Genomic DNA, 22,714 nt, shown 5'->3' with positions numbered 1-22,714 from the left:
AAAACGCAGTTCTTGATTTGTTATAATAAGAATGGAGGCTCTCTTGCGGGTGGTCTCAATGGCAGCTGAAAAACTCCAAAGGAAATCTGATGGGCTTGCCATATTTCGGGGTAATGCTTTCCACTCTCAAAGGATATTTTTGGCTCAGAAATGGGTGGTTTGGGCAATATGTGGTATAAGTTGGCAAACTCTTGTCGACCCCTATTTATTAGTCTGGGTATTCTGGCATTGGCCTCTCAATATATATATTGTTTACTGTCATTCAGCTTACTCCCAAGAATTAGTCCCTTTCACTCGGTTAATACTAGGCAGAAATCCAATCTGCATTTGGATCAGACTTCCTTGACTCTTGTGCAGAAAGATTTGCAGTATACTGCTGCATTCATTTTCAATAAGCTACCACAAGAATTCAAAAATCTTAGCAGTAATCCACACACCTTCAAATCAAAACTGAAGAGCTTCCTCATGGGTTACTCCTTCAATTCTGTCAAGGAGTTCCTTGGAAAATTAAGCTGATTCCTATGTTATATTGTTGACTGCGTTTACATAAACTTATGGCTTGCCATTTTTTGGGTTCATAAACATTTAATTTTATCTGTTGTTACTTTTATGTTTTAATTTCATGTACTGATACATTCCATGACCTAGGAGATTTGTTTCTCAATTTGGTCCTATGGAACGAGACATGTAAAATAAAAAATAAAAAAATTTAAAAAATACATTAATTCTGCTACTGAAACACTAATATTAGGTTTGAATGCAGCACTTAGAGCCACCAGTACTAGAGGTAAAGGTGACAACCAAGATGAATCATCATGCATTAGGGCAGATTCTGAAATTGGTGTTAATGTTCCAACATTCCATTACTTGCTGGGTGATAACTGATTGTATGATGATGTGTAAAATCACATAAGTTTACCCATTCGTGGAACAAGGTAGACTCAAACTGACAGCCTTGGTCCATAATTACATCAGCTGGACAGCCAGACAGAGAGATAGCCAAGTGATTAGAAAGGTCTGTGTGACTGTTGCCACTGGAAAGTAAATGATGGGCACTGCTTCAACATAGCAGGTAGACTTATCAATTGCCAAAAAAATATACTTATAGCCTTGAACAGGCATGAAAGGTCTAACCAAGTCAATATGGATATGAAAAAAATGCTGTGTAGGTTTCTTGAAAGAACAATAGATTTTTTGACATGGTGTCTTTGATGAAATAAAAAAAATTATTACGTAAAAAAAAGTGAATGAATGGAAATAAGGAAGAAAGGGCTTTAAATATTTTTGTTATTTGCTCTTTCAGTACGAACTTTGTTGTAGAACACCTTATTTACGTGTGGTAATAAAAATTCATTTAGACAGAATTAAGCACATTTAAAATTACGTGAACCTTAGCAACCCTCTCATGCTGATAAATTCATACTAACTGATTAAGAACATTTATTTGAAAATTGTATAAATTAAATTGTTTACGTATTTCGGCCTTGGCACACATTTTCTAAATGCAGTGGTTTTTTAAATATTTACTGAATTCTTTCCCGGCGTTAGCTATGGAACACAAGATTGTCTCTGTTAGCATAAAATGGTTAAATATTGCCAAGCCGATCTGAACGTTTAATTATCATTGACAAAACACACTTCACTATACGTTTAAGTTATTTGCTTTAGAAATTGAAAGAACCAACAGATTAACGACTTCAACGTTAATTATCCGCCTATGAATGAACAAATGTAAAACCAGTAATGAATTCCATCAGCCTCAGGATCGCTGTAAAAGAAAAATATTTTGTAATTCACTGCTAATTTTATCTGCTCCCGATTTACGGGTTTGGTTAATTTTTTAGCGGAACAATTTTTTAAATGTGCCGCCGCTGCAAATCGTTCGGTCGCGGCACAGCCCAGCAACACCAACGATAATCGCTAAAAATGCTGAAAATTCTTTAAAACAATATTATAGATGACACGGGCAAGCTAATTTACATTAGTAATACACAATTTTGATAAATTATAATGTATTTAGACCACAACAATAATTAAACTTACATTACTTTGTAATTTCTCCTCTAATGGCGGCTAAAGATAGATACAGACAAAAGAAGTCTACTCATTCATATAATGCTACGTCCAAGGTTCCTCTCTCTCTCAACTCTCGGGGAAGACGACAAAGAATGCACATTATGTATTCCTATTTATACTATTGCTGATTGTGAATGTCTCTTTGTAATCTTACAACATTATTTTCCTCTGTGGCTGTATTTTACATTTTTTTTTCATCGCGGATATTAACATATTTCGTAATTACATTATGAGTATAGAAATATTACAATCATAAATACATCGAGAATATTATTACAGAAAATATTACAATAATAACCAACGTCCTTTATACAAAATTAAATAATATTTTTGTTAAACAATTACAGTATATATGAATTGCTTCATAGCGGCGTATATAGTACAATTAAATTTTAGTTTATTAATAGTGTGTGTGTGCTGCCAGGGAACGTTACATGTCCCACCCTAGCCGCCTGGCAAGCCAAACTTCTTGCTTGATGCCCGGCCATGCAAATCTATCAGTCATCTTTCATATACAGCAGTTGGCTACAGGTTGAGCAACACCACAAACTAAGTCACAGACTTATATCCAGAAACCAAATGGAACAAAAGGTCATGGTCTGTTTTGAGAAATATTGCACCGCACTAGGAAATTGTCCATTTGAAGGTTCTGTAGATGCAATCCCATACCTTGGTTCTTGGTTGGATCTTGTGGTTCCAGATCAGCGTCCTCTGCCATAAATTTTGGATATCAGTAGTACACTGACTGATAAATTTCAAATGGTGGAATTGTATTTGTGAGAATGAGTCCAGCGGGGTTTTGAAATCAAATGGAACTAGTTTTTGATTAATAAAAACTGTGAAGTCGAATGCTTCCAAATTCAGCCTGAAACGCTGAATGCCTTCATATACTGCTAACAGTTCTTAGTTCATGACCCTACAATTTGTGGGGAAAGAACCTGAGCAGTTGCCACATACCTCCTAAGTGCTGTTGAGGAGCTGCCCCTACTGATGTCTGGCTAGCATTGACGACAATAGCCAGGGGTGCAGAAGGGACAGGTTGTGTACTAAACACATGACATCTGTTGAACTGGACTTGGCGCTGTTGAACACCAATAACGTCTCTGGTGTCCAAGTGACAGGGTGCTGACCCCTTCAAGTTGGCCCTGACAGTATTGCAATGAGCGACGCCTATAAAGCTGAAGCATGGGGAAGAAGGTGTCTGTAGAAGTTTGCCATACCCAGAAAGTGACATAACTGTTGGAAGGTATCTGGAAAAGCAACAGAATGAATCATTTAAATCTATTTAATAAAGGCTCAATGCCAAATAGTTAACCCAATGGCCCAAAAATTTCACTTATTTCTATCTGAGAACATAATTGTCTTTGTTGATCTGTAAACTGTGCTTTGAAAGTTCATCAAAAGTAATTCATTGATGTTTATCATCGTCTGATGGAGATTTTGAGAGAACTAACACATCATTCAAATATGTGAAACAGCAGGGCAGGCCACAAAGCACTTCATTGATGAAACACTGCCATGATTGATATGTGTTTTTTAGACCAAATGGCATTCTGACTAAAAGTTGTGATCACTGCCATTTGCGATATATCTGCAAGTACCATGGGGCCAGGTGATAAACTTTCTGGAAATTGATGACAATGAATAGCTGAGCACATGCTATAACATCTATAAAGTCCTAGAGATGTGTAATAGCATAACAGCTTGAAGTTATTTGCACATTCAAAGTATGACAGCCCTGTAAGGATGCCACAAACTGTCTTTCTTCTTTACCAGATGTAGGGGTAACACCCACGACATGTCTAAACTTCAAATAACACGTGTTTAATAAATCCTCAAATTCTTTCTTCACTGAGTCATACTTTTCAGGTGTCAATCTGTGAGCCCTGAAGGTGACCAGCAGTCATGAGAGATGACTAGTGTTGTGTCCATTCCAGGGCAGGGGGGGGGGGGGGGGGCATAGGCAGCTGATTCATGTTGGACAAGGACATCCAGGGATGGATGTTTTCATTTAACTTCCACAGTTCAGTCCATGCTTTTTTTTTAGGGCTTCAGTATATTCACCAATATGAGAACATAACACTTCATTTTCTTTAACTACACTATGTGATAAAAAGTACCTCCAAAAACATATGTTTTTCATTAGGTGCTTTGTGCGGCCACCCACTGCCAGGTACTCCATATCGGTGACCTCAGTAGTCATTAGACATCGTGAGACAGCAGAATAGGGCACTCCATGGAATTTTCGGACTTCAAACGTGGTCAAGTGATTTGTTGTTACTTGGGTCATGCGTCTGTACACAAAATTTCCAAACTCCTAAACATCCCTAGGTGCACTGCTTCCGATGTGATAGTGAGGTGGAAACGTGAAGGGACACGAACAGCACATAAAGGCCAACCTCGTCTGTTGACTGACAGAGACCGTCGACAGTTGAAGAGGGTTGTAATATGTAGTAGGCAGACATCTATCCAGACCATCAGACAGGAATTCCAAACTGCATCTGGATCCACTACAAGTACTCTGACAGTTTGGCGGAAGATGAGAAAACTTGGATTTCATGGTCGAGAGGTTGCTCATAAACCACACATCATGCCAGTAAATAACAAACGATGCCTCACTTGGTGTAAGGAGTGTAAACACTGGACAATTGAACAGTGGAAAAACGTTGTGTGGAGTGATGAACCATGGTACACAATGTGGTGATCCAATGGCAGGGTGTTGGTATGGCAAATGCTCGGTGAACATCATGTGCCAACATGTGTAGTGCCAACAGTAAACTTCGGAGGCACTGGTGTTATGGTGTGGTCATGGTTTGCACGGAGGAGGCTTGCACCCCTGGCTGTTTTGCATGGAACTACCACAGCACAGGCCTACATTGATGTTTTAAGCACCTTCTTGCTTCCCACTGTTGAAGAGCAATACGGGGATGCTGACTGCATCTTTCAACACGATCGAGCACCTGTTCGTAATGAACGGCCTGTAGCGGAGTGGTTACAAAACAATAATATCCCTGTAATGGACTGACCTGCTCAGAGTCCTGACCTGAATCCTACAGAACACCTTTCGGATGTTTTGGAACACTGACTTCATGCCAGGCCTCACCGACTGACATCGATACCTCTCCTCAGTGCAACACCATGAAGAAAGGGCTGCCAGTCCCCAAGAAACATTGCAGCACCTGATTGAACATGTGCCTGCAAGATTGGAAGCTGTCGTCAAGGCTAAGGGTGGGTGAACACCATACTGAATTCCAGCATTACTGATGGAGGGTGCGACGAACTTGTAAGTCATTCACAGCCAGGTGTCTGGATAATTTTGACCATACAGTGTATGTATGCTAAGTTTTCAAACAACTCATTGGCAATGCTCACTATGGTAAGCAATTCCTCTTTCAAAGAATAACATGTGTTGACATGTGAATCCACAAAACGCGATTGGGTTGCTGCCACACCTAAAACAGAGGTGTGATCCAGTTCATGAGAGTTGTGTGAACAACCTGTATATCTGTAAACAGTCTCACTGTTCAGGCAGAGTTGAGCCTTCCATATGGAAACATCAATACAATAGTAGTGTAGGAAATCAGCTCCAAGAATATGTTTGGCAGCATCAGCAAATCAGGAAAGTCCACTGCAATTGCTTCTTAAAACTGAAGTTTGCCACATTGATTTGTTTTCCAAAAATATGGATTTTTTAGTTGTTGGTTGCAGTGAGCCAGCAGGTAACAGAAGATTGCTTTTTCAGTTTCACCGGTGCAATACTCACACCTGATCCTGAGTCAATTAACTATATTCACGAAATGCAAGTGTCCTGGATATATAATAATCAATGTGATGTACCAAAACTGTTAGTAGCAGAGTGTCGATTTGACGTGCCAGAGTCAGATTCCTGATACCAGGAAGGAATTCTTCTTGTTGTGTTTGATTGTCATGAACCAGATTCAGATTATATGAAACAGGAGATGCTTTATTTGCTATGATGGTGGAGTGTAGGCACTTCATATAGAGCAACCAGTCATGCCTATACCCAGCAGCTGTTGACAGCATGGTAGTTGCAGCAGTCATACAAAAATGGAAATGATACCAATACCAGTTATGTAACTGCTTGCTAACATCATGCCAAGAGCTGCATGGCTGGTGTGCTGAGGACTGCTGGGACTCTCTGAGATGAAACTGCTGCTGGAGAGCACACAAGTTGCACTGGAGAGAGCTGCTTCCCTCTTAACAGTGTCCACTGTAACTACACTTACAATGCCACTGCCAGTTTGTGGGGTCCCACATTCATTGTCATAATATAACAAAATATTATGCAACTAGTCAGCAAAGATTAACTGGGGATCTGAGTTCACAGAGCTATTTGAAACCAGAGCACTTTTGATAGCAAAAGGCAACTGACTGGATCACACATGTTTTAATGTTGCCTCAGAAACTTCAGATTCAGTCACCAGGAATCTAAGATGCCAACAGAATTCAAAAAGTGATTTGTCACAAACAACCTCACTTTTCAAAGCTTGCTGAATTTGAAGATCTGTTTGTTTGTGCACTCAACAGAGCAAGTTGTCCTTAACATGTGTATATTTGCACCCAGATGGCATGGTATGAGCAATTTCAGGCAATAACAAAAGAGTTTGAATGTCTAATACACTGATGGTCAGAATGAACTGTAGGTTATCATGATAAATACCATATGCAGTAAACAGAGGTTCCAAAAACTGGAAACACAGGTCTTTTTTTTGTGGTGTGTATGGCAGAGTGATGAATTTTCTTCCTGATGCAGAAGATGCAATGCAGCTAACTGACAAATTGTTCATAAGCTACATATGAGTCAATGTACTGTGCACTTGTCTGATATTTGTTGCCACTAGAGGAATGGGAATCATTTCTTCCAAACTGCACAATGACTGTTCCAGCAAGTCAGCATCCATAGTAACTTGCCGAGTATCCTCATGTTTAATGTGATTTTGGTCATCCATGGCCTTGTTTGGGGTCACCACTGTGTAAAAGTTGATCCACAGTGAAACTCAGATGATATTACAGCCACACACTTATTTAAATTGCCAGCTGAATCCATGTGACACTACAAACAAGATACTCATTGAACAGAAGATGCGACACACTGGTGGGAAAAACAAAAATCATACAGAAATCAGAGTTCAGGAAACAAAGATAACTGGTGATCTGTTATTTCAGCTGCATTATCATTATTTTATAGAAATTATTTTTTCCACACATTTTTGTTATTATTTTACAATGGTTTCTTCTACTTCAAATAAGACTGACATAGGAGTAATTGAGGCTTCCTTCTTTCAGTACTTTGGTTCCAATGGTGAATTTATAAAAACATTCAGAGATATCACCAACCAATGTAAATATCTCCATTGATATCCACAGTTGTTCTCCGCAAACAACCACAGAGTGTGAGGCAGAGGGCACTTTTGATACTATCATGGCCCTCCTTTCCTGTTCTATTCCCGAATAGTACGTGTGACAAACAACTGTCACTAAAACACAATATAAACTCTAATTTCTCTTATTTTCCTACAGTGGTCATATTGCAAGATTTATGTTGAATGGAAGCAATACATTGACTTGACTCTTACTGGAATACACGATCACAGAATTTTAACAGTAAACACATCTGTGATGTAGAGAAACACATTGCTTTTCTTGCAAAGCCTGGTTCTGGAGTTTGATAAAAATCTCTGATACTCTCAAGCTTACTAAATGAACATGTAACAAAATGTGATGCCATTCTTTGGATCATCATGATCTTCTCTATTAATCCTAACTCCTGAGAGTCACAGAATGTTTAGTGATACTCAGGAATTGATTGAACAAGTGTACTGTGACCCATTTCTTTAGTTGGTAAATTACCTTTCCTTAAGAATGTTTCAATGACTGTCCACCATGTATCTGTTTTTACTGCCACTAATTTTATGCTGTCATTCCACTTTAATTGATCCTGGACAGCTACCTTTACATTTTTACAATTATTACTGATCCATTTATTTATCATCAGTTGTGCAATCAAACAGTAATGATACTTTACAAATATTTATGCACAATACATTATATTTATTTATGTTTAGGGTAAACTGCCAGTTCGTACACTGAGTATCAATCTACTGCAGGTCCTCCTGCATTTTGCTACAATTTGCTCGTAATGTAGCTTTCCTATATACAACAGCATCATCTGTGAACAGTCTCACAGAACATACAACATTATTCACCAGGTTATTTATAAATATCATGAACAGTAATTACCTGATAACATTTCCAAAGTTAATTTTACATCTGACAGTTTTTCCCTGTTAAGAATGATATCTTGAGTTCTGTCTGTCAGGTGGTTCTGAATGAAGTCACAAAGCTGGTATGATATTCTGTAAGCTTGTATTTTGTTCACTGAGTTAACAGTGTGGAAATATTTCAGTTGACAGAGAACTTGACCTCAAACTGTGCACCATTATCTACATCCTCCAGAATCTCATGGATCAACTCAGAAAGCATAGTTCAAGAAGATCTTTATTTTCTCAATTCATGTTAATTTATATGGATACCCTCATTCTCTAAAAAGATCAGTAATAATTAGTAGAGCTGAACCACTTTAATTGCACTGAACACAAATCAACAATGTGCTTTGAGAAACAATGCTCTTATCATTAGATGAGATGATGAGAGCATTGTCTCCCAAAAGACATTTTTTATTTGTATTCAGTACAATGAAAGTGGCTCACTTCTACCAACTATTATTGATAAAATTATACAAACTGCTACCTCTTATCTGAAAAATGCATAATATTAAATTTAAAAAGATCACAACTTGTAACATGTTTGATAATTCTTCACAGTGGATTGACATCAACAGTATGGGTCTCTAATTATATGCGTCAGACTGACAACCCCTTTTTAAACAGAAATGACTTGTGCTTTTTGAACTCATTCTTTGACATTTTATGTATTGTGATGAAAAATAAAATGAGGAAGTTATATGTCATACCTAATGGAAACTCTTGTGCATTTTAATACAAACATATTTATACCAGAAATACTCATTAATCATCAGCACTATGTGCAAAATTCTATTGGATCTGAATAACATGCTAAAAGTCAGTCACCTCATAGAATAACTAATCAAGAACTTAATTAACACTTCTTGTACTTAGAAGTGTCTCTCATTATTCAGCTTGAAAACCGTAGTGCTAGGTTTTTTTTTTTTTTTTTTTTTTTTTTTTTTTTTTTTTTTTTTTTTTTTTTTTTTTTTTTTTTCCTCCACCTGCTGTTGTTTTGACCGAGGTTATGCAGGTAAAGCAAATGACAAATGACATATCATTCAGAAAAAGAGAATAAGAATACTTTATAAGTACGTAACCAAACATCCTGAAGAGGTCTCTTCCAAGATCTTTGGATTCTTACACTTATTTCCTAGGACATTTATTTGTTGCCGATAGTAAACATTCACTTCAGTTGTACAGAGATACTCACAACTGTAATAAAAGACAGAGAAATAATTACTCTGTAGATTTTACTTCCTTGTCTAGCTTTACGAGTGGGATTATAGGTCTTCAACAAGCCCCTACCAAACACACAGCAAGAAACTGAGGAACCCTGTAAATTCAAAAGACTCACTCCTTCTTCAAATTACCTCATATTTAGACTCAGAAAGTGAAGATGCTTGTTAGGTGCTTGACAAGTGGTGATAATCACTGTAAATAAGGGTATCTATTGTTACAGCACAGTCTATCAAGTTATGCGATTTTGTAAATGCCTCCATGGCATCTCCTCAGTGTTGCCAAATTGTATAGATGGCTATTGTTTCCACCTGCAGCCATTAGCACCTTTTAGTTGAAAATTCGCAACAGTGCTGCCAGCTGTCAGAGATTAACTTACATGCCTTCACTATAGTAACGTATAAAAGGTTTACATTGACTTGCTTCATATCCCTGTAGGTTCTCCTTCATAATGGGCTCTACAGAACACAATGAAAACAATTGAATTACTGGTTCATGGATGTTTCATTGTTGGAGATAACTGACTGCATTTTTTATTACTTTCATTTTCATAAAAACTACATTACTACATTGCACTGTAATGGATTACATATTAAGCTATATTGACGTATAATGTTAAACTAAAAAGTTACCTAATTGATAATAACTGCTCTTTTCCGTAACTAGTGGAATAGTTGTTAATTATTTGAGTTCTCTGGGCCATAAGTGATGAATTAAATTAAAAATATGTAATTGCAGATCATACTACAGGACAGTGGTGTGTTTGAGATGTTGACCTTAGCACAAGAATTAGGAGTAGAAGAACTGAAGAAAACTTGTGAAGATCATGTAACATCAACATTGTCAGTCCTGAATGCATGCACATTCTTGGCCGCTGCTATGGAAATACAGGACCAGGCAGCAGGTAATTCATTTATTTCTAGTTTGCTCCCAATTATAGATATATATTTTCATTCATTAGTACTGAAGACTAAAGCTCCTGAATTGTAGCTGGCACCAAATGATAAGTAAATATATATTTTGCTCTTTATTTGGTTAAATATAATGTTTGTGATTCATCAACATCAATTGAAATACTTCACATGAAATGTTTGATGATTTTTCATTTTTTTAGTGTAACTATATATTTTCCTTTTATATAGCAATGACTAGTCTGAGGGGACACAAATTTCTTCCATGTCTCATATGGTACCATTATGAACTGTTATTAACAAAGAGATTCCACACACACAGATAATATTAATGTCTCTTACATAATGTGATGAGCTATATTCCCTGAGTTTCAATTGATAAATGCAAAACTCTGATCAACAAACTCGGTTCAGCTTATTGTCTTCTTTAAAAAAATTTCAATGTCTGGATCTTCTACATCTACACTCCGCAAACCACTGTATGGTGCATGGCAGAAGGTGCCTTCTGCTACTACTAGTCATATCCTCTCCTATTCCACTGGCAAATAAATTGAGGGAAAAAAGTTTGTCTAAAAGACTTTGCACGAGCCCTAATTCCCTGCAGCTAATAATCTTCATGGTCCTTACACAAAATGTATGTTTGAGGTGAAAGAATTGTTCTGTAGTCGGGTTCAAATGCCAGTTCTCTAAATTTGCACAACAGTGGCTTGTGGAAAGTGCATTGTCTTCCCTCCAGGGATTCTAATTTGAGTTTACAAAGCATCTCCATAATACTTGCATGCTGATCAATCCTAATAGTAAAAAATCTAGCAGCCCACATCTGAATTGCTCTGATGTCTTTCTGTAATTCAGCATGGTGGGGATCCTAAACACTTGAACAGTACTCAAGAATGGATCTTGCTAGTGTTCTTTATGCCATCCCCTTTGTGGATGGGCTGCACTTTCCAAAATTTTCCCAACAAAATAAAGTCAAAAATTTACCTCCCCTCCCACCAACCTGATGTGCTCATTCCATTTTATATCACTTTGGAATGTTATGCCTGTATATTTAATCAATGTGACTATGTCAAGCTGCACCCTGCTAATGCTGTATTCAAACACTACAGGACACTTTTTTTCCTACTCATCTGCATTAACTTACATTTTGTTATATTCAGAGCAAACTGCCATCCATCACACCAAGGAAATTTTGTCCAAGTAATTTTGTATATTCCTACAGTCACGTAATGACAACACCTTCCCCTGCACCACAGTGCCAGCAACAAACAGCTGTAAATTGCTGTGCACCCTGTTCATCAGGTCATTTATGTACATAGAGAATAAAAGCAGTCCTGTTGCATTTTCCAGGGAAGCGCTTGTTTCTGATGAAAACTTGTCAGTAAGGACCACATACTGGGTCGTCTTACTTAAAAGTCTTCAAGTCACTCACATATCTGGGAACCTAGACCATATGCTCAGACCTTCATCAACAATCTGCTGTGAGGCACCATATCAAATGCTTTCTAGAAATCTAGGAATATGGAATCAATCTGTTGCCCTCCAACAGTGGTTTGTAGGATATCATGTGAGAAAAGGGCAAGCTGAGTTTCACATAAGTGATGCTTTCTAAATCCGTGCTGATTCATCGGCAGAGGCTATTTTGTCTCAAGGAAATTTATTATATTCAAACTCGGAATATGTTCAGGAATTCTGCACCAAATTGATGTTAACAATATTGATATGTAATTATGTGGGTCCATTCTTTTACCCTTCTTATAGACAGGAGACACCTGCACTTCTTTCCACTCACTTGAGTCTTTTTTGGTGAGCGAGAGATTCGTGATAAATGCAGGCTAAGGAAGGGGACAATGCCGTAGAGTACTCTCTGTTAAACTGAACTGGGATTCCATCTGGACCCAGCAACTTATTTATTTTCAACTCTTTCACTTGCTTCTCCATGTCTCACATGCCATTTCTCATAAAACTACTAGCTTTCATTTCAGAGTTTCACTCATTCTTCTTAGGCAATGTAGTTACAGCCAATAATTATGTATTTTACAAAAAATTAACAAAAAAGTATGAATACTGGGCATCATTCCTTCAAGAATGTATGAAATCTTATTGTAAATTAATAGTGCATTTACTCTGTAATATTGTATGTGGCAAAAACATGAATGCAAATTCCAGATGAACCATGGCCACAATACAAACTGTATTGGAAAAAATTCAGTGTAGGCTCTGTACTTCTCTTTAGTGCAAAAATTATCATCCTTTACCCTGGTGTAAAATTTTTTCAGCACATATGCTGAAAATATTTGGAATCTCTAGACATTCAAGACTATATTGAAAGGAAAACTCAATCAAGAAAACTCATAAATTGAGAGACAGAATTGCTGGCCAGTACTTACCTTCAGACGGTATATTATATAGTACTGTCAATAGACATGTACAAAAGAAAAAGTGATGACACCATTCTATCTTTTGGAACTGTTACATCCTTGCTCAGAAATATCCTGTCCTAATCCTTCTCAAAGATCAGTGTCCCAGAGTTTGAATCCTAGACATGAAGACCAGATCCACCTGTTAACTACTATTGTGGTTTGTACTGAAGTTACATAACCTGCAGTTTGCCACAAACTGATGTTAATTACTAGAAGCACTATCACTAAAGATTTCCTGGAAAGTAAGTGTATGTAAACACAAAATTTTTGAGATATTTAATGGGCTTCTACAAGTTTTGGCTCATTTACATAATATTCTTATTGCTTTACCATTGTAGATTTCCCATCCACCTGCTTAGCTGAGTGGTAACGTGTTTGCCTAACAAACAGCAGGTCCGGGTTTGATTCCCAGCCGGGTTGGAGATTTTCTCCACTCGTGGACTGAGTGATATGTTGTCCTCATCATCATTTCATCATTACCAACATGAAAATCATCCAATGTGGCATTACCTGAAATTTGACTTGCAACTTGGCAGCCGAACTTCCTCGGTTGGAACCTTGTGGCCATCAATGCCTCATGACCATTTCATTTCATTTTGTAGATTTCCTGGGAAATAACTCTAAGAAGTCTGAGACCTTTAAAAGGCCTTTACAAGAATCTGTCTTATTTACATACTACTCTTATTGCTGATGTCTGCTTATGAAGAGTTATTATCCAGGGAGTTAAATTTCTGGGGAAATACAGGGTGGAGTTACATAAAATAAGCTACCATTTCCTCTGAACCAGGTGTAGGCCTCTTCAACTATTACCTGAACTCTGTCCAGTATGGCCGAGTCTGAATTCTTAATTAATGTGCGTGTGTCATTAGGAAATAGTACAACTTTGAACAGTGGTTTCATAGTCACTGGAAGGCTATTTGCATAGGGGGAGAACTGATGCACATCCAGTAGTAAACTTTGTGAATCTCATATTTTATATTCTCCCATTCTGAGTTTAACATTACTCCTGTGTAAAAGTATGTCAATGTGATCCTCTACCTTTTCTTATAAAGTTTATGCTCCAACCATGCTAAAAGATGGCATCAATTTCCCAAGAAGAAATTCTACCGGCAGCTTTCCTTTTTATATCACTGTGTGAAATAGAAGCTGTTTATGTAAATGTTGTAAACAACAGTGTAATGACAGTTTATTACAAATACATAGCACAGAGTTACCTGTACTTTTTAACAGCTACTTCTCTTTTGATAATGTATACCATGATTAATTCCACATGTCTGAAAGTTGTCTTTCATGGTGTAATCAGTGGAACAAAATGATTGAACGAATGAGTCAATGAGATTCTCTAGGCGAACGTCTTCCTTGATGTGTCATATGGCTTGGAGACTAGATGTGTCTATGAATCATTTATTTTTTCTTATTAAAACACATCTAGATGTACTCTCACATCATTTTACACTAAAGAGCAAAGAAACTGGTACACCTGCCTAATATTGTGTAGGGCCCCTGCAAGCACACAGAAGTGCTGCAACACAATGTGGCATGGACTCGACTAATGCCTGAAGTATTGCTTAAGGGAATTGACACCATGAATCCTGCAGGCCAGTCCATAAATCAATAAGAGTATCAGGGAGTGGAGATCTCTTTCTGAACAGCATGTTGCAAAATATCCCACAGATGCTCAATAATGTTCATGTATGGGGAGTTTGGTAGCCAGCAGAAGTGTTTAAACTCAGAAGAATGTTCTTGGAGCCACACTGTAGCAATTCTGGACATGTGGGGTGTTGCATTGTTCTGCTGGAACTACCCAAGTGTGTCATAATGCACAATGGACATGTGTGGATACAAATCAGACAGGATGCTTACATATGTGTCACCTGTCAGAGTCACATCTAGACATATCAGGGGTCCCATATCACTCCAACTGCACATGCTCCACAACATCACAGACCCTCCACCAGTTTAAACAGCCCCCTGCTGACACGCAGTGTCCATGGATTCATGAGGTTGTCTCCACACCCATCCACTTGATACAATCTGAAATGAGACTCGTCTGACCAGGTAACATGTTTCCAGTCATCAACAGTCGAATGTGAGTGTCGATGGGCCCAAGTGAGGCATAAAGCTTCTTGTCATGCAGTCGTCAAGGGTACACGAGTGGGTCTTCGGCTCTGAAAGCCCATTTCGATGATGTTTCATTGAATGGTTTGCACGCTGAATGATTCTCTTGAGTCGTCATTGGTACCGTTCTAGCAGGACGTTTTTCCAGCCGCATTGATGTCAGAGTTTTGATGTTTTACCATATTCCTGACATTCACAGTACACTCATGAAATGGTTGTATGAAAATAGTCAGCCTTTCAGGCATTTTGCAAATAGTTTGTAAGATAACATAGCAATACACCCAGAACAATTTTAATGGAATTTACAGCAACTGTAGAAACCTACATATTTATATAATTCATGTTTTGTATTAACAACTAATCAGGTAACCTTAGGTCTGAAAATAAGAAACTCCTGTGACAGGCTATCAACAGAAGACAACGGGAGACTGATATGACAATTCCACAAGAAAAATTATCACAACTTTGCATTGTAGTTCACAGCACTAATGTTGTGGCAACTTTTGGAGATGGGCTAAAAGTCAAGTCTTCCAGATCAGCGACAATATCCAGGAGATGCTGCAAGTCTGATAGCTTCAGTCTAGATATCTCCATTAGTTTCAGTGCTTTGGAGGCAATGGACAAAATTATTCACATGGTTCAACAAGTTCATAAGCAGCTGGAGAATACAGGGTGTAATGTGCAAACCAAGGCTAGAAATAAATGAGCGTGAGGACATCAACCACTGAGGTTGAGATGAACAAGTTAAATCAAATGCTAAGAATACCGTATGTGTGTAATGTCTTTTCTTTCATCTTGTCTTTGTAGAGTGCTAACTATGTTGATGTAGGTGTTTTGAGTTGCATAATTATTTGTGTTAATAAAATGGTTACATTTTGTGGCATCAGTAAGAACATCTTATGCTGCCTAGACACTGTCATGGATGAAACCACACTAGCGACCCACGAGGAACATGCAATATCTACGGATTTAGGAAATGCAGGGCACTTCCTTTCCACCAAACAATTAAAATTGTGAACAACCAGTGTATCGGGACCTTTTGCCTATACTGATTGACCTTTTAGTGGATTTTGTGGTGCAACAAACAGTATGGTATGGAACAATACAAGTAAAACGCTACACCTGAAAGTGATTTCAACCCTCCTCCTACTCATGTACAAGAGCATGTGGATCACATGTATCACAATTCTCTGTTTTCTTCTGTGGATCTTATAAGCTTCTTTCTGACAGGAGCAAGAGCAACTGATATCAACAGATGTTACTAGACCTACATCATATTTTTGCGCCCAAGTCCATCATTGTGTTTATTTAACTCCTGATATGAAGTGTGCTTTCGTTCCGGTTATCGAAGCAACAAATCTGATTCTGCCACTTTGTCGAACCCAGATGGCTGGGTCACACATGAAGTTATCTACTGCATCATGATGAATCAATGGCATTGTGTTCAACAAAACCCTCAGAATGAGTCATTTAGTGCCATACTGAAAATCTCCAGTGATGTCCACACTGTGCAGCATGTGTTACCTTAATTGCCACAGTTTCTTCATCCCATCACCATATCACCATATGCCTTTTGCAGGTCTGAGGTGGCTGGGTTGCCTTATTGCAAAGGTTAAGCAAATCACCTGAACAACAAATCCACCAGACAATTTTCTCGGAACAGTTGAGTGGACTACTCCTCACAGATTTGGTTCCATGTATGAGCCTAGTGGATCTGAAGTTGATACCAAACAATACATTAAGGACCATAGGGCTGAGTAAATTGCCTCATGTTATTCAAGTGTTCTTATCACGAATGAAGGGCTCACACATGAGGCCACACTACAAATTGCTGATTGTGTTTTTGCATTACAAGATGAATGCTCGTCTTGTTGCCCAGCAGCCACTAACAGACCAACACATGACAGCCATATAGCATGATAATGTGATGCTCAGTAAAAAAGCTGGGCTGAACATAATTATTTATGTTACTAAAGTGGTTACATTCATGATGCACCCCCACAGGACAACGCCTCCCAACTCCTGAGGCGCAATGCAGTCAGCTGACAATAACAGACCAGCCAACACTGCATGCTATTCAGAATTCAGAGTTTAACAGCAACTGACAGAGTGTGTTGGTGCTGGTTCCATGCATATTTCGGTGCTGCTGTACTCAAGTGCACCTCCTCATGTGAGCACTGAAATGTACTTGCTATCTTTGATAGATGTCAGAGGTCATGGAATTAAGAAAGTATGCCACAGCACTATATATGTACACCAAATTAGTTTGCTAAACACATCCACACACACCATGGCTGTCTACATTCTTGACATGGGTACCAACCAAAGTTTCTAGTTGACTCAGGTTCCAAGATAAACATGATCTCGAGCACAGCTGCTATCCTCACACTTCAGCACCCTTGGTACAGCATACAGCTATGAATGTTCACATGTAATGATGTATAGTTTCATTACTCGCACTGTTGACTTAGGCATGGCAAGGAAAAACATTTACATGGACTTTTATGTTAGGTAACCTCAACAAATGTGTTAGAAGCTGACTTTTTGCATCACTATCACTAAGGCCCTCATCTAAGAGAGGAACTACTTTTCAACAGAGTGACTGATGCTTGCATTCAAGGTGTGGTCAGAGGACCTCCAGTTTCAGTTGTTCCAGAGCACACAGGGTCCTTAACATCTTCAGAAGATGAACTTCCTACAGTTGAAATGCTCACTAGGCAAACAGCCAACTATGATGACTTAGTTGTACATAGACACTGACAGTAAGCACACAGCACACTCCAAATAGCCAAGATAGATGACAAAGATATTAGACATGCCTAATGTTCTTAGTATTCGATTTAACTTGTTCGTACTGATGTCAGCTATTGATGTTGCCACAAGGGTCTTTTCACTAGGTAGTAGTTGTGGGAGCACAATGTTAGAACTGGTTTGTAGATGTTTTGGTGGTAACTACCAAGTAATAAAATGATTTCAGAATAAGTGTGGAGCTCAATGAAGTCACCTACACTTTAGGTTTTTTGGAGAGATTTTTGGGAATGATGAACTTGTAATTACAGTTGGGGATGCAGACAATAGTTTGGACAAAACCTCAGTTACATAGTCAAAGATTATTTAAGATAAGTCTCATTTATTGTTCCATCTTCAGTGGGGTGGGGTTTGTCATCGTTGTTGTTCGTTCATACTGTCTCACCTTAATTGTACACCTACCTCAGTACGGCTTCCTTATGATTTCCCTTCACTCTGCAGTAGTAGATACTCACTAGGCCATGTAGAGCAGCATTGACGAAACCACGACCTAATACCTACCACACAGAAGCCGCGTAACTCAAGTTGCGAATCAGTTCCTGTAAATTCATTTTAAGAAATTTCGGGTGGTGGGAAAATGCAGTTTACCTGCAGTAAGCCTTCGCAAATTCTAGTAAACTGGTTTTTTATTCTTAAGGAAGCACATTAATTTGCTATCAAGTCTGAATTTACCATTTTTACTGCTCTATCATTCCAAAATTTCACACGGAAAAGCAGCCAGAATATCTACCAGTCCGACCTGATTAATGTTCGCTACTACTGTAGCGAGTTGAAACTTCGGTCATATCAGTTGTTGTCTTCAAAGTTAGAAGTGCTCGCCTAAATATTCCATAAAACACTCGGAACATGCCACACAGAATTTCACTAAGACCGAAATATCACACACTCATAATACATCATTTAATTAATCAAATTGTCCTCAAAATGTTCATAACTTAAACAGCCTAAGTCACAACACTTCCTAACAGCAATGAACTCAACAGTTCTTTATTTTACATGTTATTTTCTCAGTGACATTTAGCATGATGTTACACATACGAAGGTTGGTAAGCGACTCCCTCGATGCCACCCCATTCTCTGCCTATCTAACTTTCTGCGTGCAGGAACAGCTTAATTCTGATTGTCTAATGGTCTGAATGACCACTCAGAATGATCCTTCCAGATCATTCTTGCGGCAAAACTTGCCTGAGCCAATCATAAAATCATTTACGTCATTCCAATACCATTTTCTAATATAATATTTAATAAAATACACTGAAATACAAAATAATCTTTAAATTAATTTAGAAACTTATTCCACTTCTAACTTTTATTCTGGCTGCTCTCTTACAAAAGCAAGCACGCTTCAACATACGTCATCAGCATCATGGTTGCACCACAATTTTCCCATGATTCAGTTTCATAAGTTTTTACATAAAATAGTATTAAGTTTTTTCATATGTCCCACAGACACTCTCTCATTAATTCTCATGTATACACACAACAAAATAATAAGCAGGTAATAATTTTGAATGATTTTTTTACACTATGAAATGCAGAGTAATTAAAGTTTTGAAAATAAAATTCCAGTTAAGTGATTTTATACACTGAGCACTCTGGTTATAACTTTAGATGATGATAAAAGACAAACTGCTATTGTTCCTAACTGAGTTTTGAAACATAAGTGTCGGTTTTATGGCTTTTAAGTAATTTTCTCAATTTCAGTAACTGAAACAGATAAAAATCTGAGATTTTAACAGGCTCTTCTACTTAATAACAAAAGATGGTATACAAAGTTTGAGCAAAATTGGATGATAATTACTATGGTTTATTTAGATTCATAGGGGATATGAATTTACATTCCTACTAGATGTTACTGGAGACCATTCTCATGGCCGATAGTGTCAGCTCCGCTGTGAGTCATGGCAGAGAAACAATCCTGCAGCCACCGTGATACGTGGCTGCGTGCTATACTGTACTGAATGTTATTCCGTAATAACTTGCTACATTACAGTCTCAGTTGCACATTTTTAATTATATTATATGTATCAACCACACAGGTTCATCTTCAGATCTAAGTAGTTGCGCCAACAACCTGTCTTGTCCACTCAGAATCACATGTGCTTGACATGTGGTTCTGAGAAGACAAAACAGCTTGCTTCTGAGTGATAAAAACATGGAACCTAATTAAAGATGTGCAACTGAGACAGGAGAATAACTGAGGATTATCTTAAATGTCTATACAGTTGCTGAATATCTCAAGACAAATACACTGGGGCAACAAAAGTTATGGGACAGTGGTATGCACATATACAGATGGTGGTAGTATCACATATACAAGGTATAAAAAGGCAGTGCATTGGTGGAACTATCATTTGTACTCAAGTGAATCATGTGAAAAGGTTTCCGAAGTCATTATGGCTGCACAATAGGAATTAACAGACTTTGAATGCAGAGTGGTAGTTGGAGCTATACGTATGGGACATTCCATTTTGGAAATTGTTAGGGAATTCAATATTCTGAAACCCACTGTGTCAACAGTGTGCTGAGAACACCAAATTTCAAGCATTACCTCTCACCACGGACAATGCAGTGGTCGACTGCCTTCACTTAATGACTGAGAGCAGTGGCAGTTGCATAGAGTTGTCAGTGCCACCAGATAAGCAACAATGTGCGAAATAACTACAGAAAACAATGTGGGCTATATGACGAATGTATCCTTTATGAGAGTGTGTTGAAATTCATCATTAGTGGGCTATGGCAGCAAGTCCCTTTGCTAACAACACGACATAACCTGCAGCACCTCTCCTGGATTTGTGACCATATTGGTTGAACCCTAGATGAATGGGAACCTGTGCCTGGCTAAATGAGTCCCATTTCAGTCAGTAAGAGCTGATGGTAGGGTTTGAGTGTGGTGCAGACCCCATGAAGCCATGGACCCAAGTTGTAAGCATGGCACTGTGCTCACTGGTGGTGACTTCATAATGGTGTGGGCTGTATTTACATGGAATAGACTGGGTCCCCTGGTCCAACTGAACTGATCATTGAGCAGAATGGTTATATTTGGATACTTGGAGATCACCTGAAAGCATTCATGGACTTCATGTTCCCAAATAACAATGGAATGTTTATAGATGACAATGCACATGTCACCAAACCACAATTGTTCACAATTAGATTGAAGAACATTCTGGACAATTCAAGTGAATGATTTGGCCACCATGATCATCTGACATGATCCCGTTTATGGGACGTAATCAAAAGGCCAGTCCATGCACAAAACCCTGCACCAGCAACACTTCTACATCTACATCTATACTATGCAAAACACTGTGGGTGTATGGCAGAGGGTATGTCCCACTGTACCAGTTATTATTCTCCTGAACCCTATGTGAGCGATAGGTGGGGGGATGTAGTATATTTCTAAAGCAATCATTTAAAGCTGGTTCTTGAAACATTGTTAACAGATGTCCTCGGGAAAGAATACTTCTATTTTCAAGAGTCTTCTAGTGCAGTTCGCTCAGTATCTTCGTGACACTCTCCCACAAACATGTGACCATTTGTGCTGCCCTTCTCTGTATACATTCAATATTCCCTTTTAGTCCTATATGGTTCAGGTTCCACACACTTGAGCAATATTCTAGAACCGGTGACATGAGTGATTTGTAAGCAATCTCCTTTGCAGATTGACTGCAGTTCCCCAGTATTCTACCAATAAATTGAAATCTACCACCTGCCATACTCATGAGTGAACCTACACGATCAATCCATTTCATATCCTTGCAAAGTGTTACAATCAGGTATTTGTATGAGTTGGCCGATTACAGCAGTGGCTCATTGATATTATTGTCACAGGACACTACATTTTTCATTTTGTGAAATGCAAAATTTAACATTTCTGAACATTTAAAGCAAGCTGTCAGTCTTTGCACCACTTTGAAATCTTATCCAGATGTGACTGACTATTTATGCAGCCTGTTTCAGATAGTACTTCATTATAGATAACTGCAGCATCTGCAAAATGCCTGATTTTACTATTAAAATTGTCTGAAGGGTTATTAATATACAACAAGGGCAGCAAGGATCCCAACACACTTCCTTGGGGCACACACGAAGTTACTTCTACACCTGATGATGACTCTCCATTTAGGATAACATGTGCATCTCTCCTACCACTAAGTCCTCAATCCAGTCTCAAATTTCACTTGATACCCCATATGATTGTACTTTTGACAAAAAGCATGGGTGCGGTACTGAGTCAAATGCTTTTTGGAAATCAAGAAACACTGCATCTACATGAGTGCCTTGATATAAAGCTTTCAGTAAGTCATGTGACAGAAGTGCGAGTTGGGTTTCACATGATCATTGTTTTCAAAATCCATGCTGGTTGGCCTCAAGGAGGTCATTCTGTTCAAGATACCTCATTATGTTTGAGCTAAGATTATGTTCTACGATCCCACAACAAATTGATGTCAAGGATATTGGATGGTAGTTTTGTGGATCACTTCTACTACCCTTCTTGTAGATGGGTGTGACCTGTGCCTTTTTCCAAGAACTGGGCACTGTTTTTTGTATGAGGATCTACAATAGATAATAGTTAGAAGAGGCGCTAATGCAGCCACAAATTCAGTATAGAAGCTGACAGTGATTCCATCGGGCCCTGGAGCTTGGTTCAATTTTAACGATTTCAGCTGTTCCTCAGCACCACTGACACTAAAACTTATTTCATTCATCTTTTCTTTGGTACAAGGATTATACTGTGGCAATTCCCCTGTGTTTTCCTTTGTAAAGGAACATTTGAAAATAGAGTTAAGCATTCCAATTTTTGCTTTGCTACCATCAATTACAGATCCTGCCTCACTCACTAGGGACTCATTGAGATATGACACTACTGATT

The 22,714-nt window shown here is 38.3% G+C and overlaps 1 protein-coding gene across 1 annotated transcript in view; it reads left to right on the top strand.

Annotated features, from left to right (window-relative positions):
• LOC126452257 (uncharacterized) overlaps positions 1-22,714 on the top strand; it is a 111,826-nt gene that overhangs the window by 36,222 nt on the left and 52,890 nt on the right. Inside the window, exon 4 of the mRNA XM_050091049.1 lies at positions 10,320-10,485. Coding sequence (XP_049947006.1) covers positions 10,320-10,485 — 166 coding nt within the window. The remainder of the gene's footprint in view (positions 1-10,319; positions 10,486-22,714) is intronic.

The sequence above is a fragment of the Schistocerca serialis genome, unplaced genomic scaffold (assembly GCF_023864345.2).
Source record: "Schistocerca serialis cubense isolate TAMUIC-IGC-003099 unplaced genomic scaffold, iqSchSeri2.2 HiC_scaffold_843, whole genome shotgun sequence".
NCBI classification, from domain to species: Eukaryota; Metazoa; Arthropoda; class Insecta; order Orthoptera; family Acrididae; genus Schistocerca; species Schistocerca serialis.
This window is presented reverse-complemented; position numbering and strand designations above follow the sequence as displayed.